The sequence below is a fragment of the Urocampus carinirostris genome, chromosome 10, assembly GCF_059441175.1.
Source record: "Urocampus carinirostris isolate Australia breed hairy pipefish chromosome 10, RoL_Ucar_1.0, whole genome shotgun sequence".
NCBI classification, from domain to species: Eukaryota; Metazoa; Chordata; class Actinopteri; order Syngnathiformes; family Syngnathidae; genus Urocampus; species Urocampus carinirostris.
In genome coordinates, this window is record NC_142358.1 from 5,780,266 (window position 1) to 5,801,284 (window position 21,019).

Here is a 21,019-nt window from a genome sequence, read left to right on the forward strand (position 1 = left end):
TAATTTGAATAAGAAAATGTTTTTTTCTACCTAATTATATATGCATGTATTTTTTCCTTCTACGGTGAACGTCAAGCTACTTAATTTTTTGACCTTTTTTAAAATAAACCTCAGCAACTCAGAATCTCACAACAAAATGTTAATTAACCCTATATATGATATAATGAAACACATAATACAATCAAACACAATATAACATGTTAAACTACATAAAGAAAGACGTTTGAAAAAAAATATGGTGTAAGATTATTTTGTATTTTGTATGGGAAAATACAACATTTTGTAAGGGCAGGGAGCCGTGGAGGTTGACAGTTGATGGGTTAATTGGGCGGTTTCAATTGTCCCTAAGTGTGAATGAGCGAGTGAGTTATCTGTCCCTGTGGGCCCTGCGACTGGCTGGCAACCAGTTCAGGGTGTCCCCTGCCCACTGCCCAGAGATGGCTGGGATGGGCTCTAGCCCCCCCGCGACAAAAGATTTATACAGTAAAATTTTCAGGCAGAGAACATTGTTAAGCCTTATTTTATTCTTATGAATTTCCAGATATTTTTTCTCTTCCTGGACTTTATCTCAGGTCAGATAAGAGCTTGATCGTAGGTACAAGTTCCGCGGCTGCTGGCAAAAAATAGATTTGCGGCTTTGACGAATGCCTCTGAGCCTTTATCGGGTTCTGAACAGCTCGAGTCATTAATCATCATTTTATGGGCTCGCTCCGCAGAGTCAAAAGCCGACCGAGTTCAAACAACAGCACCATTCCCTACGCTTGCTTTATGAAATATTTCAAGGGATGCACGATAATTATTCGCGCCGATAGCAATCAAAGCGATAAGGGCCAAATATTACGTCAGGGTTATTGGTCTGATAGAGAAAAAAAAGACCCGATAATTAGTCACTTGATGCTACGCTATAATATTTAATCAGCCGACACGACTTGTTAAAAAGATTCAAAGCATCTATATTTCTCACAAGTTGGTTGTATTGCCTCTTTATCTTCATTTAAAGACCCGACTTGGTGCCATACTATAATATTCAATCAGTCAACACTACTTTTTAAAAAGAAGCATTTATGTTCCTCAATTGAATAGAATTTGGTTTTGAATAGAAGTAGTTGCACATTTTGGTCATGTCTTCTCTGTACTGATGTGCATGAGGCACTGGAGACCTTGGCCAAGATATGATGCGAAGTGTTTATGCTCCTCATTAAGGTATTTTTGGACTTTCTAAAGTAGCACAACTTGGTCGGGATCTCTCTTTACCTCTTGGTAATATGCGCAAGGCACTAAGAGCAAGGTCAAGATACCATTCCAAGCACTGATGTTCCTCATTCGAATATAATTTGGGTATCATTAGAAGTGGTCGCACAACTTGGTTTTGAATCCTCTCTATCAGTTAAAAGAAAGACCCAACTTGACGCCATGCCATTAAATTAAATCAGATGACAATAATTGTTTGAAAGATTCTTAGCATTTATGCTCCTCATTAGAATATTTTTAGTTTATCTATAGAAGTAGAAGCCCAAATTGGTCATGTCCCCTCTCTAATTATTTATAATTTGCAAGAAGCACTGGATACCTTGGCCAAGATAAGACTCAAAGCATTGATGTCCCTCATCAGAATATATGAAGTAGCACAATAGATGTAGTAGCACAACTTGGTTGTGTCTCTTCTTTACCTTCTCATAAAGTGCGTGAGGCACAAGAGAGACCCGATGATCAGTCACCTGGTAACATGCTATAATATTCAATCAGCCGGCACAACTTGATAGAAACATTCCAAGCATTTTTGTTCCTCACAATATATTTTGATTTTGCATAGAAGTTGTAGCACAACTTGCTCATGTCTCCTCTCTTCCTCTCCATACATGCTCTGTGGAGGTAATGGCACAACTTATACATAGAATATAAGTAGTAGCACAGTAGAGGTAGTAGCACAACTTGTTTGTATGTATTCTCTAAATCTCAAAAGATCTGTTATAGAAGTCCAAGCACAATTTGGTTGTGTCTCATCTCTACCTTTCCGTAGATATTCTATAGAAGCGATCGCACAACTTGTACAAATTTCCTCTCTACCTCTCAGGAGATCTTGTCTTAAGTAGTACCATTCGATCGTGTCTTCTTTTTTCCTCTCTATATATTTTCTATATAAATGATAGCAAAACTTGTTTGTGTCTCCCCTGTACTTCTCTATAGATTTTTAATCGAAGTAATAGCACTACTTGGTCATGTCTCCTCTCCATAGATCTTTAAAAAAATTAGTACCACAACTCGAACGTGTCTCCAGTTTACCTTTCCGTAGATTTTTGATGAAAGTAGTGGCATAACTTTTTCATTTGTCCGCTCTACCTCTCTTGATATTTTTTCTATGGAAGTAGTAGTACAACTTGGTCGCGTCAACTCTCAACTTCTCCGGAGATGTACTATAGTAATAGCAGCGCAACATAGTTGCGTCTCCACTTTACCTCTGCACAGGCTTTCTATTAAAGCAGTAGCACAACTAAGTAATGTCTCCTCTACCGTTCTGTAGATTTTCTAGAGAAGTACTAGCACCCCTTGGTTGCATCTACTCTCAACCCCTCTGGATATGTTCTATAGAAATAGCAGCACTACTTAGTTGTGTCTACTGACTAACTCTCGGAAGATTTTCTAGATAAGTGGTCCCACAGTTTGGTTGAGACTCCTCTAAATCCCTTTATAATGTGTCCGGAAATCTTGAGACCTCATCCATAATAAGTTGAATGGCTGAGGCTGTCGTGATTGTAAGTGCTTGTGATCTTTAGCAAGTACATTGAGTTTCACTTTGTTTATAGAATGTGTTTTTTGTTTTTGTAGCATTCCTGCATGTGATTTGATAAGGATTGACAGCTGCGCTCATTGACAAGATTGAGAGCTGCACGGGTTGATTAAGATTGACAACTGCCCAACCAAGTTGGCAAAGGTGTGTCTTAATCGCAACCCATTTTTTTTTTACTTTTCTGTACTAAGCATACAGAAAGTGTAGTGGACATATTTGAAGGTTTTAAAGTCATGCATTTGCTTCGTGTGCATTGTTAAGAGTAACTTCCACACAAATAATGGGCCATATGTTACATTAGCCTGATGTGGCATTTGTAAATCTATGATCATTTATTATAACTACTAATGTGTACAGCTAATACAATGGCACTATAAAACAATTAGTGATATATTTTTCTTGGCCAATACATGTGTGACAGTATTGGAACACTTGTTTAATATTTCGAAGGGGCGTATTTTCACGCAATGAACACACACGTTATCTTGTGCACTTTCTGCAAAATCTGGTGCTAACGTGCTTATAACAATATATTGTCATTGTAGTTATGATTGATATGCAAAGTACGTATTTATCAATTGATTGATTAAGTCGGATGTCTCTAATATTTCACAGGAGGATGCAGAAGAGGACTTGATATGTCGTTCCACACCGACGTTTCATTTCAGTCTCTCTAATAAAACCGTCACTTCCCCAAAGGCCCCTGCCGTGGGAGAACGCTTTAAAAAATAACGATGTGAAAATATGGCAGGAGGCAAACTTTTCATGACTATATGAATATCAGCCCGGGGAAATGGCAATAAACTCGAGGTTGGCAGATGTTGGCATTATTGTTTTCTTGGGGAGTCAAAAAAATAACAAAACAATGGATCATCATGTAATATATTAAATCAATAATCTACATTCAAAATACATTTACATACCATTAATTTATGATTAAGCCACATAACAATGAAACTGTTATGGCTTGCAAAAAATGTTAGCGTCTACCTTTTAGTGGGCTGTATCCTGCGGTCATCCCGCCTCCAGGTGATGCGTGGCTTGGGTGAGGCTCTCGGTTTGCACTCGATGGAAACGTCCCTGCCCAACGTGGCGATGACACGCACCGGATTGGGCGAAAACACTGGCGCCGATGCTGCGGATTTAGAAAATCAGGCAATAAACTGCCACCCAAAGTGCAGTATAAAAACATTCAGTGTACAAAAAGACAATAAAATCCCCTCCTTTATCTGCACCCAACAACCCGAAACACCGAATTTGAAGACACACAATGGTTAAATTACAATTAAAAACAGAATCCATAGTAATAGGAATAAAATATGATAACAGCAAAGCACAGTTCAACCATGTGGAATGTCTTATCCACACCTACAGGGATGGATGCAGATGCCCCCAGGATTTTTGGCCATTGAAACACACCCTACCACTAAAGTTTTTTTTTTGTCATTTATTTGTATTGCCCTAAATCACAAAATGTCTTAAAGAGCTCCACAGACCATTATTACAAAATCCTTTGATTTGAGAGCTAGATAAGGTGAAGGATGAACTCAAAAACTTCAGCATGAGGAAAATAAAGAAACCTTGAGGAGGGGCTGCAGATGAGGTAATCCCTCTTCCAGGGTGACAGGCTGCAAATCACTTTGTTTTCACACAACAACACAGTACTATCGATACTAGTGCAGTTTCCAGATTGAAATATTTAATCTAGATTGATCTCTCTATTTCCTGCAAATGTTTAGATTAATTTAGTTTAAAATATGTATTTTGAGTGTTATACTTCATTCAATATTCGTACAATCATCTATTCTTCGAACAATCCATCTATCTGTCCGTCCAACTAACCATTATTCCTTCACCCATACATTGATCCCTCTCTCCCTCCATTCAACCCACTGCTTAATCTCTCTCTCTCTCTCTCTCTCTCTCTCTCTCTCTCTCTCTCTCTCTCTCTCTCTCTCTCTCTCTCTCTCTCTCTCTCTCTCTCTCTCTCTCATCCATCCATCAATCCATGCACAAATCTATCTATTGATTTTTCATTCTCTCAATCCATCCGTGCATGTGTCTCTCCTTAATATCACTACATCCATCCGTCCGTCAAACCAAACAAACACCCATCAATCAATCCATGAATGCATTCACTGGTTAATCTTTCTATCCATATCTATTTCTTAATACATAAATCCATCCATCCTTTGATGCTAACCATCCAATATTAAATGTCCTTTCATCCACCCATCCAATGCAAAAACAGAGGAAAAGAAACGGCACACTAATTGTGTAGAGATCATCCTAAACCATCTCACGTGAGGGCCATCTCCATGCTGCCAGGCTTTGTCAGCCAGCATTATTCAAACTCTGTGTTATTCTCCAGGCAAGTTGAGTGAGATTCTCTGGGCGACATGACCCAGGCGGAGCTACCCGCTGCCAACCAACCTACTAGCGCAGGGTGACGCTGGCCCTGAGTTAGCCGCGTCATCATTCCTGGGGGTCCTGCCACTTTGTCCGCCCTAAAAAATGTCCTTCCAGTTTTGCAATACACTTAAATTTCATTATACTTATTTGACACAATAATTACTATATTAACCTCTTGTCTTTCAATCCACCGAACCCCAAAAAAGTGAGAGTGAGCAAAATGAGAACAAAGCCTGTCACAAAAATATATTCCACATTGGTAAAAGTAAAATATTTTAAACCTCTGCAGGAACATTTGCCTATTTGAACTGTATTTTCTAATGTTAAGGTTTTTATTTTTTAAAAAGAGGAAATTTGTACTTAAGATAATCCATCTTGTTTTGCTCATTTAATCTATTTATCCCCCCAAAAGTCAAAGTGTGCAAAAAGTGAACAAAGGCCTTCACAAAAATATATGCCACATTGGTAAAAGTAAAATATCTTAAACTATTTGAAGTATACTTTTCCAATATAATTGTATTTTATCCATCCGTTATCTGCAACGCTTATCCTCAGAAGGGTTGCTGGGGTGTTGGAGCCCATCCCAGGAAGTTGATCAAAATTGACAGCTGTCTCTTATTAATTCAAATTAAAATTGAATAAAATATGCAAATATTGCACTGAGTGTACTTTGCTTGGGCAAGTCACAATTCACAATTTTAATTAAAAAAAAGTTATAATTAAATGTAAATGATATAAGGACAACTGTTTACGTTTGTTCAGGAAGTCATCAATTAGACGGACAAAAAGAAAAAAATGTCTTTAGATTCCAGACAAATGTCACAAATTCCCCTTCAAAAAAAGGGCACACCACCCTGACAGTAAATCAAAGCGTCCCTGGGGGGACGCAAAAGGGGACACGGGGTGTCACCAGCTGCGTTCCAGCATACAAGATGACAAGGAGAAAAAAATGCATCAACAACGCAAAGGACATAGTTCAGCCTGCCGGCCAAACGAAGATATGAAAGTTGTTCTGCCGATCTGTACTATTTTTTTTAAAATGACAGTGTGTAATGATACACCATCAGAGGTCGTTGTAGCTTAAAATGGAGATGAAGGATATTTTCTTACAGAAGCAGGGACGAATTTCAGCTATTAAAAGGGCACGAAAGCTGCTGTTAAACCCTGCAAGTGACAACAAATGACCAAACGAGCTAAGAATGGCTGGAAAAAGCTAAAAGCTAATGTTGGCTGTTTTTGGTGGCTAAATTTAGCTGCAAACGGAATAAGCTACTAAAAAGGGCAGTGACACTGACGGACAAAGGATGCTTTGTTTACTCAGAGCAACTAACAATGACAATAGCGGCTAGCGCTTTGTTTTGAACGTAACTGAAGCACAACCCAGCACGAATCACTTTGGTTATTTACAAAAGTCTCTAATTTAGAACTGAAGAAGGAGATCACTAACATTGGCCACGTCGTATAAGCTGCTCGTTTTTAGAGTAAAATGAGCTAGTTTTTCGTATAAACTAAGACTTTTCGCTGTGATATACTTGAATGCGAAAAAGATGTTAGTTTTTGGCATAAAATATAGCAATACTATTTGACATAGAAAGAGGTGCTAATTTTGACTAATAATAAGCCAGTTTATGGCGTGGAATACACAAAATTTTGGCATACAAGATGCTATTTGTTTTCAGTAGACCAGAAGCAGCATGTAGCACTGGAACAGCTTTAGCTAAACTTTTTAAAATAACTAAAAAGACTATGTCAAGTTTTGCCAGAGAAGATGGCAAAATTTTACACAGTAGAAGAAACCAGATTTGATCGTTGAGTAAGCGAGTTTTCTTCATAGAAGATGCAATTTTTCGTCACGGAATAAGGTAGTTTTTAGGCATAGGAAAAGACTGTTTATGGCCTAAAATGGTTGCTTTCAGCATGTAGCACCAAACACGCAAAAATGAAACATTTTTCTTTTAGTACGTTCGTTATGTAAAGTACAAAACGGCAGAGGTATAGGAAGGGGCAGGGGCAAGGGAATTAAAAACAATAAAACAAAAAACAGAATACACAGAAATAGAATCACTAAAAGGGGCAAATTCTTTGGAGTTGAATATGGTGGTTCTTGACATTTAGGATGCCAATTCTTAGCGTAGAATTAGGTTATTTAAGGCATAAGAGATGCTTGGTTTTTTTTTTTTTTACCGTATAAGTTAGTTCCGGCATGGGTGATCCTCGTTTTCAAGCATAGAATGAGCTAGTTTTCGGTGAAGTTTTAAGCATCTAGCAACACATACACAAATGCAAAATGGCAAACAGGGCAAAGGAATTCATTAAGTCAAAAAAATATTTTTGACTACGTTATAAAGCAATAAATTCATGTATTCATTAGAAAAGTCTGAAGTGAAAGGGTCCTGTGTGCCGATCTATGCCCGCTGTAAGTTGCGGCACTTGAGGAAGAAAAAAAAAAAGGAAAGCAAAGAGTGTAGTCGTGTTTTATTCATGCAGTCTATCGGCAGGAAGCCTTGACGGACGACGTCTCAATCCGTCTCTGGCCTCATACATTTTCATCTGGACACATGCAATCTCTGACAACCTGCTCCATATACTCTCCGCCAGCGTGTGGATACACGTTTGATGTTTGTACTGCAGAACTCCAGACCCCCCAAAAATCTTTTAGGTTACTATTCAATATATTTTGTTTACACTGCCGCTGTGTTGTGCACCATTTTGGAAGCTACTGAAATGGCCAGTAGAAGATGTTGTTTAGACTCGGGACCTTGAATTATGGAACTCTGCGGCATTCAATGGTATAAAAAGCAATCCATAACCCCCAGTTGAGTGGCAAGAGAAGGAAACAGTAAAAAAAAAAAAGAAGTTGGTTATGCCTGAAACAATGGACTGCTATTTTTGCTTGCATGGCCAGGTTATTAAGGTGAGTATAGTGAAGCAGCATCAACTATCAATAACTACAGTTGCAAGCCATAAACTACAGCGGAGTGGCTTGAGAAGAAAACAGTGGAACAAAGTTGGTGATGCCTAAATTACGGGACTCCATGACTTTCGCTTGTATGACTAGCTGTAAAAAGCAAGTAATACTAAAGGACGTAGCAGGAACCGCTGACAATAACAGTGTTGGCTACTGGCACGCAATAGCCTGCAGACAATTGGCCAGAGAAGGAAACAGTGAGAAAATCACAGGATGTTGTGAAAATCACATGCAAGGCTCAACTGTGGAAGCTGAGTGTCACTGAAGGACGAAGTAGGGGGTGCTTATTTTTTATTTTTTTATTTTTTAATAAATGTAAGTGTAAAGTAAGCTATATAACATACTGAAGCTTTAAATACTACGTACCTAAAATCTTTAGTTCAGCGTTTGAGTAAACTGCGCCATACTTGTTTTCCGCTACACACTGGTACATCCCCGAGTCGGCGGGTTGCAACTTGTGAATCGAAAGCTCGCCGTTGACGATCTCCACTCGACCCTGCAAGGACGAGAGAAGAAAAAGCGGCGACTTGACGTTTTTTCTCGGCCGAAAAAAAGAAGAAGAGTCGAGGTGCTTGTACCTGGGATGTCAAGGGCAAGCCGTTCCGGAGCCAGCGATAGGTAGGCCGGGGCCTCCCCGTGGCCTTGCACTCCCAATGGAGTTTCTCGCCGCTATCCAACTGAGAGTCATTAATCATCCTCAGCCACTGCGGCAGCGCTGAAAGAAAGTACGAAAGAGAAAGAGGGGCAAAGGGGACGGGGACGGTAATGCTTTTAGCAAAATCGCTAAAATGTTGCTAATGTAGCCTACATCTTGTTTTTGTTGTTGATTCTTGAGATGAGACTATCCATAGCTTCAGCTATGATAAACGACATCACATGTTACAATCAATGAGGATAAGCCTTCCTCTGGTCCCTTTTCCCCACATGGTTAGTCTGTGCCTTGCCATAATTTTGCTTATTCTATAACTTAATTTGTATTGCTTTTTATTTTGCTTTTATTTTATTTTAACCATTTTGTGGTGTCATCCCAGGAAAAAAGAGGGGGTTTTATTGAATTATTTTACTAATATTTTTTATACAGCATTTTGAGTGACACACCATTAGCTGAAAAGTGCCTTACAAATTCCCCTTAGATGTTTAGGCTCATCATGCAAATTACTTCACGTACATAAAAAATAGAGCATATGATTTTTTTTGTTTGTTTAGTTTTGTATTTTTTTGTTTTTGACATCTTGCTTTAGCTATACAGTATTCTTAATTTTATCATAAATGTTATTATAAGGTTACATCGGGTATTTGCCAAGCACATGTTAAAAAATGTAATAAATGCCAATATCTAAAAAAGAAAACTAGACTGTCTATATGAAAAATAGCAATCCTTATATTTTTTTCAATATAATTTATGTGCCGTGTTTGTCAAGTAAAAGATTAATATTAAAAAGAAAAATCAAAAGCGAGTACTACAACAATTTGTAATAAAATACAGTCGACCCCTGTGATACGGCTATTCCTGTCTTATGAAGTTTTCAATTTAAAGAAAAAGATGTTTTTTCAGCCCCTCATTACATCATTTTCCCTACCACACCCCTAAAAACCTTATAACTTTGCAGGTTTCGTGCATATGATCACTAGCGTCTCCGAGATGCCTGTCTGCTATTGGTCAACATAATTTAAGATGCTGGTCTTCTATTTGTTTCTGTGAGGTTCTCATAAAGATGGCTGAACTCCCATCCAATATGCCTTCTCTCTTGGATCATTTCAGAATCTCAAGTTACAAACATTAGCTATGGGTACCAGGACATGCAGTGATGCTAAAGTAGGATGCAAAAACATGATAACCATGGAAAGGAAGCTTGCAAAGATCAAGAAATATGAAAAAGGCACATGCATCCTTACCCTAATTTGCCATTTAATGATCGGTACAATAAAAAAAAGAAGCCGTAAAAATGTATTGTACGTGTATATTTATTTAAAATGTTGTTAAATCATATAGGTAAATAACATAAAAATAGTTCTGACTATGAATATTGTATTACAGTGTTTTTACCTAGGGTACCATTGAGGATTTTTTTTTAAATTATATAAATACATAAATAAAAAAATAAATAAAATAGTTCCAGTAAAATAAATACATATGTCAATAAAATAGTTCTATCAGAAATACATAAATATCTAAATAAACAAATGTCAAAAGTAGCTGTACTCACTGAAACGGCGGTTTGGAACACTCTAGCTAATTAGCATCGGTTTCTACCCCTGGTTCAAAACTCAGGAATGTCGTATCCCGGGGTTCGACTGTATAATAAATCTGAATAAATTAATACAAAAATTTTATAAAGTGTGTTTCAAGGCCCAAAAATATGGAGGTAGATTTGTGTCTTTATTATTCAATTTAAAATAAATTTGTTTCAATCAAACCAATCAAAGAAAAAAAGCTTTATGTCAATCAAAAAAAAAAACAGTGTCAATCATAGAAAAAAAGTGTTTGAATGCAAAAAAATATTGGACACTTAAAAAATTGCATTTGGACTTTTTTTGGGGGGTATTGAAAATGTTTTCTTTGATTGAAGTAATCTTTTTTGTGCTTGGATCATGTTTGTCATGTCCTGCACGGTCGTCATGGCGCCCAGCTGGCCCCGCCCCTTGACACCGGCTGACCTGCATTTTCCTGATTACCCCTATGGGTACTTAAACGCGACTTTTGGAACTGCCCTTTGCCAGATCATTGTTTACACTTGTTTGAACCTGTTTATGCTTGTTGTGCTTGTTGAACTTTGTTGCACTTTGGTGTAACATTCTGTGGGATTCCGGCAAGTTCTGTTTAATCCTGTTAAATGCCTAGTCTGTAGTTTTGCCTGCATTTGAGCCTGCTTTGTTTTGTTTTTGGTCCGTTTGTGTGTTGGACAACTTTTCTTTCTCAATTAAAGTGACAGATCGTCTACGCAAATGAGTTCCAACTTCCTGATTCCCGTTCCGTTTTGGGTAGGACATTTGTGTCTTTATTATTCAATCGGTCCGGAGTCTTTGCTCTGAAAATGCTGGTCTGCTAGTCATCCCAAGAACCAAGAAGAAATCCGCAGGTTTAAAAGCGTTCTCCATTCGGGCCCTGGTGCTGTGGAATGCTCTCCCCCTGAGATTCCATCTGCAACCTCAGTGGAAATGTTTAAATGTAAGCTTAAAACACACTTCTCTATTCTATAGCATATGAATAACCAATATTTTATGTTGAATATCTGTGTATTATTTGCCCTGATGTAGGTTTTAGATCAGGGGATGGTATGATAATAGTCAGTGGTTTGTAATAATCTGTGGTCTGTGCAGCCCTTTGAGACTCTGTGATAAAGGGCCATACAAATAAACATGACTTGACTTGACTTCAATCCAAACAAAAATGGTTTTAATCAAAATATACAAGAAAAAAAGTTTAAATGCAAAAATAAAATACAAAAGTAAAGATAGAAAGTCATTTGAAGCTTTTTTAATTGAACTTTTTTTTAAGTGAAAACAAGTTTTGAAGTCTGTTTATTTTTGGGTGTTTGAATCATTTTCACACAAATATCCCGCAGTGGGCGGGTGCTTTCCTATTGGTCAGATATGTTTGAGTGACAACTGTCTGCACCAATGACGTCATTCTGACAAGGAAATCACGTGGTGGTGGCGGCGTGTTGGTAAGTACATACAACTATATTAATACGATTGGTGTCATGTGGTTATCGTGCTCTGATGTTTTAATTAAACATACAGCTTGCTAACTTAGCTCATGTTAACTATTTTGTGTGATGGTGTATGTACTTACTAACTCCTCCACCACCCAAAAATATTTTAATGGGGTATGTAACACATTACCTAAGAAGCAAAGCTTTCTATCCCCGCTTCAGAACGGATTAATGCCGTATCCCGGAGTTTTGCTGTATATTAAACGCAAATAAAGCAATAAAATAATTTAAAAAGTGTGTTCTAAGATCATAAAATCCATATACTTTGTCAGAAAATATTTAGATGGGAATTAAGACCCATTCGCTAAGTAGCATATGTTTTTATCCCCCCACCATATGACAATTCACCTTACGATCCCCGCCTCAGAACAGAACTATGTTGTATCCCGGGGTGTAATTAATTTTTAAGATTTTGAAGACTATCTCTGATCCTGTAGAACTTCTTCGCCGCGACTTCAGTAAGAAATCATGCAGAAGTCGATGCATTTTTTAGCGCAAGAACATCTATTCATGAGAATATAAAATTTACAAGGACCTTGCATTGGATCGTTCGTCTCGCGCGGGAGCAAGAATATTAATCAGACACCGAGAACCGAGCAACCAACCGACGCCCGTTTGTACTCTTGGTTTAATCTTTCAAGGCCAGTTTTTTTCTTTTTTGTATTAAAGTTTTCCCTCACTTGTGTTAATAATGTACAAACGATGAAGGCTAATCTACAGAAATGAAAGGGATGTAAATTAACTTCAAAGAAAATTACAGAAGCAGCTGATTTTTTTTTGGGAGCTGCGAATATTTGAAACGGTCATCAAACTGCCCGTTCTTGATGACGCTATCAAAATAGCAAAATATATCATTGTGCTTCGGTCGATTCTAGTGGAGGTTTGTTGAAAGTTAAGTGCTGCTACACGCCTCAAGTGTTTTTTTTCTGGGGGGGGGGCGGCAGTAGCTCAGGAGGTAGAGCGCACGTCTTGGGATCAAGGGATCCTAGTTCGAACCCGGCTTGTCCGTGTTACATGTCGAAGTGTCCTTGGGTAACACACTGAACCCCTAATACCCCCAATAAGCAGGTTAGCGTCTTACATGGCTGCAATAGAAGGCCGCTATTGGGAAATGTGGAGCACATTGTAAAACGCTTTGGTAAGTCATTGACTTGAAAAGCGCTATGTAAATGCAGATAATTTCATTATATTTCATTTTGTCATGTGTAGTATCAAATGTTTCCAATAGGGGGGTATGTTTAGGATGCTGTGACCTTCCCTGTTTTGGCGTATTTCTATCAAAAAGCACTTTTGCACATATTATTCAGTTTGAACCAGTTAAGACCAATGAGTATGACATAAAGAAAAGGAAAAGGTATACCCCCCCTCCTCCCTCGCTTTGGTGGGCGGCCACAACAGTATAAGACTAGGCACTATCTTTGATAAGACAGATTTCTTCCACGTCATGCAGCTGGCTGGCAACCAGTTCAGAGTGTCCACTGCCCACTGCCCGAAGATGCCTGGGGTTGGCTCCAGCACCCCAACGACCTTTGTGAGGATAAGTGGCACGGAAAATAAATGCATGAATGAATGACTAGTTAGGCCCAGGTATATACCTCAAATGGCTTTAAGTAACTAGAGCAGGCATGCCAAACTCAGTTTGTTGAATCCAGCCTTTTTTTTCTCAGGTTCTTTTCTCAGTAAAAAAAATCAAAGCCAAATACTGAATTTACTACGATTTATCATTCAACCTACATTTGTAGCCTACCCTTTAAATTATAAAAACAGAGGAAAACGAGCTAGTCCAAGCACAACACATGTATTCAAGAATTGTGGAAAAAAATGATTTTTATGTTTGGCATTGAATGTGTGAACAAATTGTTTGTTTTAATTCGCCTGAACTAACTCACCACACAAAACAAACTCAAGTGGGAGACATGAATACAAACACAGTATGCTTTCCTCAATTTTCATACTGCTTTTAAATAAATAAATAAAAAACACCAAAGTTTTAGCAGTCAACAGGATAAAACAGCTGATACAACTACCATGCTGGGCCAACTAAAACTGAAAAAAATACTGCACAATATTGTCTTTGACATGAGACCAGATAAATCTTTTTGATAAAATGTCCAAACAAATGTTGTGCCATCACACCTTTTTTCCCTCTCTCTCTCATTGCACTCCTGCAGTCTACTTGGTGCTGCTAGCTCATGGAAATTGGCATACTTTTGCTTTTACAAGCGCATCAATATTAGGTGTCGAATCTTAATAAGCAGCACATTTAACAATGCCATTTTAGTAATAGTTCGTTGAAGTTGGGCGCTTATATAGTTTATGATTGTTCATCATAGATAGGTATTGCCAAATATGGATAGAATCTTTGCTGCTGCCAAGTGACAAGAAGGAGCTTTGAGTTTCTGTTTTTATAAATTATAACGTTAAATTATATTTCAATGTTTTTTTCTAACATGGGAAAAGAAATGTGTTGTATCAGCCTAAACTTCCAAACTTTATATTTTTTAGTACTGTTCAACTTTTTCATAAAGTGTTTGAATCAATGACCTGAGCCAAATGTACAAAAATCAGATTGCCCACCCACCTCCTTCTTAAAATAAAAGCAGCAGCTAATTAGCCTCAGTCATTAGTATTTTTTCCTTATCTATAATTACAGTTTCCTTTACACTGGTCGTCTCTCGCATCGTAGTTAAAAATAAATCCAGTTTCAAAATATTGTTGGCAACTGCACGGCATTTTCGCTAAGAGCTTATGAAAAAGTTATTAGGGCTTTACTGGAACGCTTGGTTCAATTTTGTGTTTTCCCTGGAATTTACTGCGTCTCTTAGCATGGTGAGAATGAAATAGGTTTTAAAGCATTTATGAATCGATGTAATATTCATAAAGGTAACTGATATTCGACCAATAATCACAGGAAACATATAAACATTCAATACAATAGTACAGACATATATCCATCCATTATCTGCACCCCTTATCCTGAGTAGGATTGCGGGGGTGCTGGAGCCCATCCCAGCTTTCTTCAGGCAGTGGGCAGGGGACACCCTGAACTGGTTGCAAGCCAGTTGTAGGGCACAGAATGACAGACAACTCACTCGCTTATTCACACCTAGGGACAATTTAAACCGGCCAATTTACCTGAAATGCATGTTTTTGGAATGCGGGCGGAAACCGGAGTCCCCGGAGGTAAAACCCACGCAAAAAATGGGGAGAACATTCAAACTCCACACAGAAAGGTTTAATTATATATATATATATATATATATATATATATATATATATATATATATATATATATACCTAAACACATACACTGTATATACCCAAGTATATATAGAGTTAAGACTTACTGTAGACCTGCAGGTGTCCCTTGAAAGCCGTCCCTCCCCTGGGGTTCTCGGCTTTACACTCATACGTCCCTGAGTCCTCCAGCTGAACGTTGGGGATCTCCAGGACGGCCTGTGATTTGCGCAATCGAGCCTTTTTGGGGATATTGCCGTTGAGCTTCCTCCACGTGATGGTAGGCACTGGACTGCCGGCGAAAAAGATACGTTACAATTCCCGCTGCACTTTAGATAAATATAAGCATAGCTGTCTCATTCGGTTGCATTTAGGGAAGTATAACCGAGGCGGTGATACGTATACAAGCACAAGCCGGAACGCGAATGATGGATGAGCAGAGTATCAGGCTGTCACTCCCGCTACTCGTATGACAACTGGATGTGACGGCTCGTCGAGCGGCAGAAATGCGACTTCCATCAATCACTCACTCCGAAAGGAAATGCGGATTTGTTTCGAGGATATCTTTCCATTTTTTTTCATGTCAAATCAAGTGGTTTACATTTTTCAATGTCAAACAGCTGATTGGATATCTTGTTTCGTCTCAAAAAAGCCCAGTCAATGTAATAATAGGTGAGCTAAAAAGTAGGTCCAAACATGAAAAGAAATTGTCCCATTGGAAAATATATGTATATATATATATATATATAATATATATATATATATATATATATATATATATATATATATATAAGTCCATTATCTGCACCGCTTATCCTCAGTAGGGTCACGGGGGTGCTGGAGCCCATCCCAGCCATCTCCGGGCAGTGGGCAGGGGACACCCTGAACTGGTTGCCAGCCAGTCGCAGGGCACACAGGGACAGACAATTAGCTCGCTCTTTCACACCTAGGGACAATTTTGACCGGCCAATTAACCTGACATGTATGTTTTTGGAAGGTGGAAGGAAACCGGAGTGCCCGGAGGAAACCCACGGAGGAACATGCAAACTCCGCACAGGAAGGTTGATAGCTGGATTTGAATATATATATATATATATATATATATATATATATATATATATATATATATATGTGTGTATATTTATTTATTTATTTATTTATTTATTTATTTATGTATTATGTAATAGTAAAACACTTTAAAAAATATTTTTGAAAGGAACACAATTATTACCACAAATGGCAGGGAAAAAAAAGGGGAAAATTCATTAAAACAATAATTCTTAATACAAAAATCTGATAGGGATGCCTGTGGAAGTGTTACGAGCATGTCTCACCGGCGGGAGACCCTGGGCATGACCCAGGACACGCTGGCGAGACGACGTCTCTGGGCTGGCCTGGGAACGCCTGAGGATCCCATTCGATAAGCTTGACAAAATGGCTGGGAATAAAAAGGTCTGGACTTATCTGCTGGGGCTGCTGCCCCTGCAACCTAACCTTGGATATGCAGTATATGATGGATGGATGGATAAAAGGATATTATGTAAAAAAATAATTAATTTCATTAAGATGATTCAACTCTGTAACAATTTTTTTATATTTCTTGTCCCATTGACATAATTTTTTGACATTTAGCTTTTGACAGTTACATTTTATTTCAGCCAACCCTGTCAAGTGGACTAAACTAATAAGCCCCAAGATGAAAACTGAATGTACGGCACTTTATTTATTCATTTGGTTTAATCCTCTGCAGATGACATCCCAATTAGCATGCCCCACAATCGAAGCAGCCACCTTTAGTATTATCACTTGAATTAAGCTCGACATCAACTTGTTGCCAGGCCGTGAATGATGGCTTTTATTCACTCGATTAAGATCTTTGATTGTCACACGGCTTTTTTTTTTTTTTTTCCTAAAACAGCAACAAATTAAAATTTGATAGCAGAAATCTCAGGTATAACAAACCAATACTGCACCCTCCCGAACAAACATCTGCCAGGATTTGTGGAGTTTGATTCCCTTCGGGGTCAGTTAAACTCCAAAGCAAGTGGGCTTTTGCACGGCAATTTGGGTGAAAGGATCCAAAAAGGTTTCGGGCCAAACGGAAAGGGAACGTAAATCGGAAGGGAAGCCGCCTTTTTCTCGAAATGAAAAATGCGGCGGTTCAATTTTGATCCTGTCCAAGCATTAATTCCTCCAACAGAAAGAACTCCAGACTTTTCCCAGCGGACAAAGGTTGATACAAAAGAATACACAGAAAGCCTCAGTGTTATTTATTCTAAAATAGAACACTTATTATGAAACATATGTCTAATGCGACAAAACTGAATTTTTGCCCATTTGCATAATTTAGTGCGCGTAGGACAACATTGCTGACATTTGTTTTGAGAAATGTAGCCAAGTAACTTCAACTTAAATTAACTTTAGCTTGCACTTATGCCAGTGAAACATCTTTGATCTCTATTTTTTTCTGAATCTTTATATGGTCATATTGCTGAAAATAGCTAGTATTATCAGTTTCTGCAGCGCCGGCCGCTAAACCGGCATAAAAAAAAAAAACTACGAAATCTGCCATCACTCCAAACTCCCTTGTGAGTCTTGATCAACACCAAAAAATGCAGTTTCAACTGAATAAAAATTGTGAGATCCCATTTAGTGGCTCATGCTAGCATTTGCAGTGCTAGCCACTAATGCAAGGGTCTCCAAGCCAGTGCCCGCGGGCCCGTTACCGCCCGTGGCAACAATATCACATGTAAGATCTAAAAATAGACCTAATCACGAACTATTAATCTCTAAAATGTAATCAAGTTGTGCTGCAATTACAGTGATGTAAATTAAGAACAAAAGAAATAAAAAAATAACTATATGTAAAAACCTAAAAAAACAAAACAACAAAAACAATAAAGCGGAGTTTGATAATCTGAGAACTCTCCTAACACAGGGCAGAGGTAAGTGCACATGACAATCGCAGCCTCAATCTTGAATATCGCGAAAGTCAAAATCGGTTTCCCACTTCCTTAATCATTGCAGGAAAAAGGAAGAAACGGTATAACTCTAATAGTGAATGGGAGGAAGCATTTTTTTGAACTAAAGTGAAAGAAAACTTTCTGAGTCTCATTTGCGAAGCGACTGTGGCCGCAGCAAAGTCCTCCAACATGGAGTCACAAAAGCTTCCATGCTATACCGTAATTACCCGCCTGGCAGCGCATGGCGAACAAAAAAATCCCACGAGTTGAAGGCAACTGTAATCTTTTTTTACAATGTCTGTGAAAAACTCTAAAAAGGCAACCGAAGACTCTTTTTGAACGACACATTTTTTTGAAAAAGGAGAAGATAGCATTTTTAGCTCAGGCGTGGATGATTGATTTTGCATTTTTAACTGAAAAAACTGGGAACCTAAACTTTTTGAGCTGTGAACTGAAGGGTAAGTAGAACTGTTGCTGACGTGATATTTTTATTTGATTTATTGACATTATTTCCATGCATTTACAGCCAAAAAAACTTCTTCTTGGGGAAGAAGCTGTCTCAGAGCCTGTTTGTCGTTGTTTTGAGGGACCCATAGCACCAATCAGAGGACATGTCAAAGTGGTGTTGGCTTGGATGAGACGAGTCTTAAATTATGTTCATGGCTCTGGTACAGTATCCTAAGCTAGCAAAGGTCCTCTAGACTGGGCAGAAAGCAGCCGATGATCGTCTGGGCTTGTGCTGATTACTCTCTGTATGTTTTTTCTGTCTAGAATGCTCCCCAGTGTGGCTTTATAGCAGCATCATTTCAAAGTTGTTCCTCCTGAAAAGCTTCAGGAGGTGGAGTCGCTGCTGGGCCTTCACCACAGCCTTGGTGTTAGCTGACCAGGGGAGGTCGTCGGTGATGTGCACTCGCAGGAGTTTGAAGGAGGGGAGTCTCACCACAGTCTCCACATTGATGATGCTTCTGTACTTGCCGTCCTAAAGGTGAGTAAGATTTCCTTGAACTTTGTGTTGTTAAGTATACGTATATTTTTCGAAAACCTCGCCGTCAGCATCTCCATCTTTTTCCTGTTTACTGTCTCATCCCCATCGGAGCGAAGTCAGAGAAAGGTGGTGTTGTCATAGAACTTCACAATCGTGTTTGTAGGGTGCGTTTGTGAACAGTTCGCGGTATATAGGATAAACAGCAGATGGCTCAACACCTATATTTGTGGGAATCCGGTGCTCAGCATCAGGGTGGAAGATGCATGTTGGCCGAGTTTCACATCTTGCGGAGGTTGGAAAGAAAGTCCGTAATCCAGCTGCCGATGGAGGGAGAGGTGGGAGAGTTCCTTGACCATGACGATGGTGCTAACTGCAGAGGTACAGTCCAGGAAGAGCATTCTGACATAACTGACATGTTTCTCCAAATGGCTCAGCACGGCATGAATGGGGTGGTTTATTGTTTAGTCAGTGGTGGGTATTGAACATTTTATATGCTGGAACACCAACCTCTCAAAGCATTTCATGACCACAAGCGTAAGTGCGACGGGCCTGTAATCATCGAGGCTGACCACTGCTGACTTTTTTGGGATGGTAATGATGGCGAAGGTCTACAGGCAAGGTAGTTTCCAACTTTTCATGCTAGCTTTCCGCAGCAAGGCTAGTATCCACATAAGAAAATAGCTTCTTACAGGCTGTATTTGCTCCAAAATCAGTTGTCAGCCTCGATCAAGAAAGTATTAACTCACTGGAAATGGTGAGAGACCAAATGGTGGGGAAGGCTTACTAACTGCTCATGGTAGCATCCACGGCACTTGCCTTAAATGCTTGTAGCCACAATAATGAAACACTAGCCGCAAAATATTGTTTTCCCACCAAAATCAGTGGTCAGCAGTCTTGATCACAAGCTGCTATTGCTAGTGGCTTCATGGGAAAAAAGTCGCTACCTAGTCATGTTGGCTGCAAAATTGGGTGTCAGCCTCATTCAACAACAAAAACAAATGCAAGCTCAACTCACACTAGCGTTTGCAGCGCCAGCCCCTAATGAGAGTAGCTATGTTAAAAAACTATCCGCTGAAAAGTCCTACAGCCGCATCAACTCCTAAAATCGGTTGTCAACCTCGATCAGGAAAAAAGCAAAAACAGTCTTGACTAAATGAAAACGGCTTTCCGACAGGAAGTTATCGGGCAGAATCGAGTTTAGAGAGAAGCGAGCCAGGCACAGCTGCTGTCGTTTTTTTTCTTTTGTCCGGCAGAATTTTCCGTCCCCAGCGTCAGGAAATTCTGGAGGTAATGAGCGACGCTGATTGGAATGGAGGTAAACTGCGATGCGGTTTTACACTGATTTATTTTAGATTAGAGACATGGGATGACAGACACTTATGAATAATTCAAGAGAACTAATTATAAACATAATGGGGTGTGTGATGTGCATCATTCTTGCACAAGGGCGAATCGCTGTGTGGCAAGGAAGATTGAAAAATTGTCCGAGGTATTTTTGCGCTATATATATATATATATATATATATATATATATACATGGATTACTGACTACCTGACAGGCAGACCGCAGTATGTGAAACAGGGGGGCTGTACATCGGACACCGTGGTTAGCAGCACAGGATCTCCGCAGGGGACCGTTCTCTCTCCGTTCCTATTCATTCTATATACATCGGACTTTAAGTACAACTCTGAGTCCTGCCATGTGCAAAAGTTTGCAGATGACACTGCGATCGTGGGATGTATCAGAAACGGGCAGGAGGAGGAGTACAGGAAATTGATTCAGGACTTTGTCCGATGGAGCGACGCAAACCACCTGCACCTAAACACCACCAAGACCAGAGAGATGGTGGTGGACTTCAGGAGAACCAGAACTCATCCGGTTCCTGTAACCATCAAGGGAGAATGTGTAGAATTTGTCCAGACCTACAAATACCTGGGTGTGCAGCTGGA

The 21,019-nt window shown here is 39.1% G+C and overlaps 1 protein-coding gene across 2 annotated transcripts in view; it reads right to left on the reverse strand.

Moving 5' to 3' along the window:
* cntn5 (contactin 5) overlaps positions 1-21,019 on the reverse strand; it is a 158,024-nt gene that overhangs the window by 68,858 nt on the left and 68,147 nt on the right. For both annotated transcript variants that reach the window (XM_088345035.1, XM_088345034.1), the window contains 4 exons: positions 15,232-15,413; positions 8,747-8,883; positions 8,535-8,664; positions 3,779-3,923 (listed from right to left, as the gene is read on the reverse strand). In XM_088345035.1, the coding sequence (XP_088201161.1) occupies positions 3,779-3,923; positions 8,535-8,664; positions 8,747-8,883; positions 15,232-15,413 (594 nt within the window). The remainder of the gene's footprint in view (positions 1-3,778; positions 3,924-8,534; positions 8,665-8,746; positions 8,884-15,231; positions 15,414-21,019) is intronic.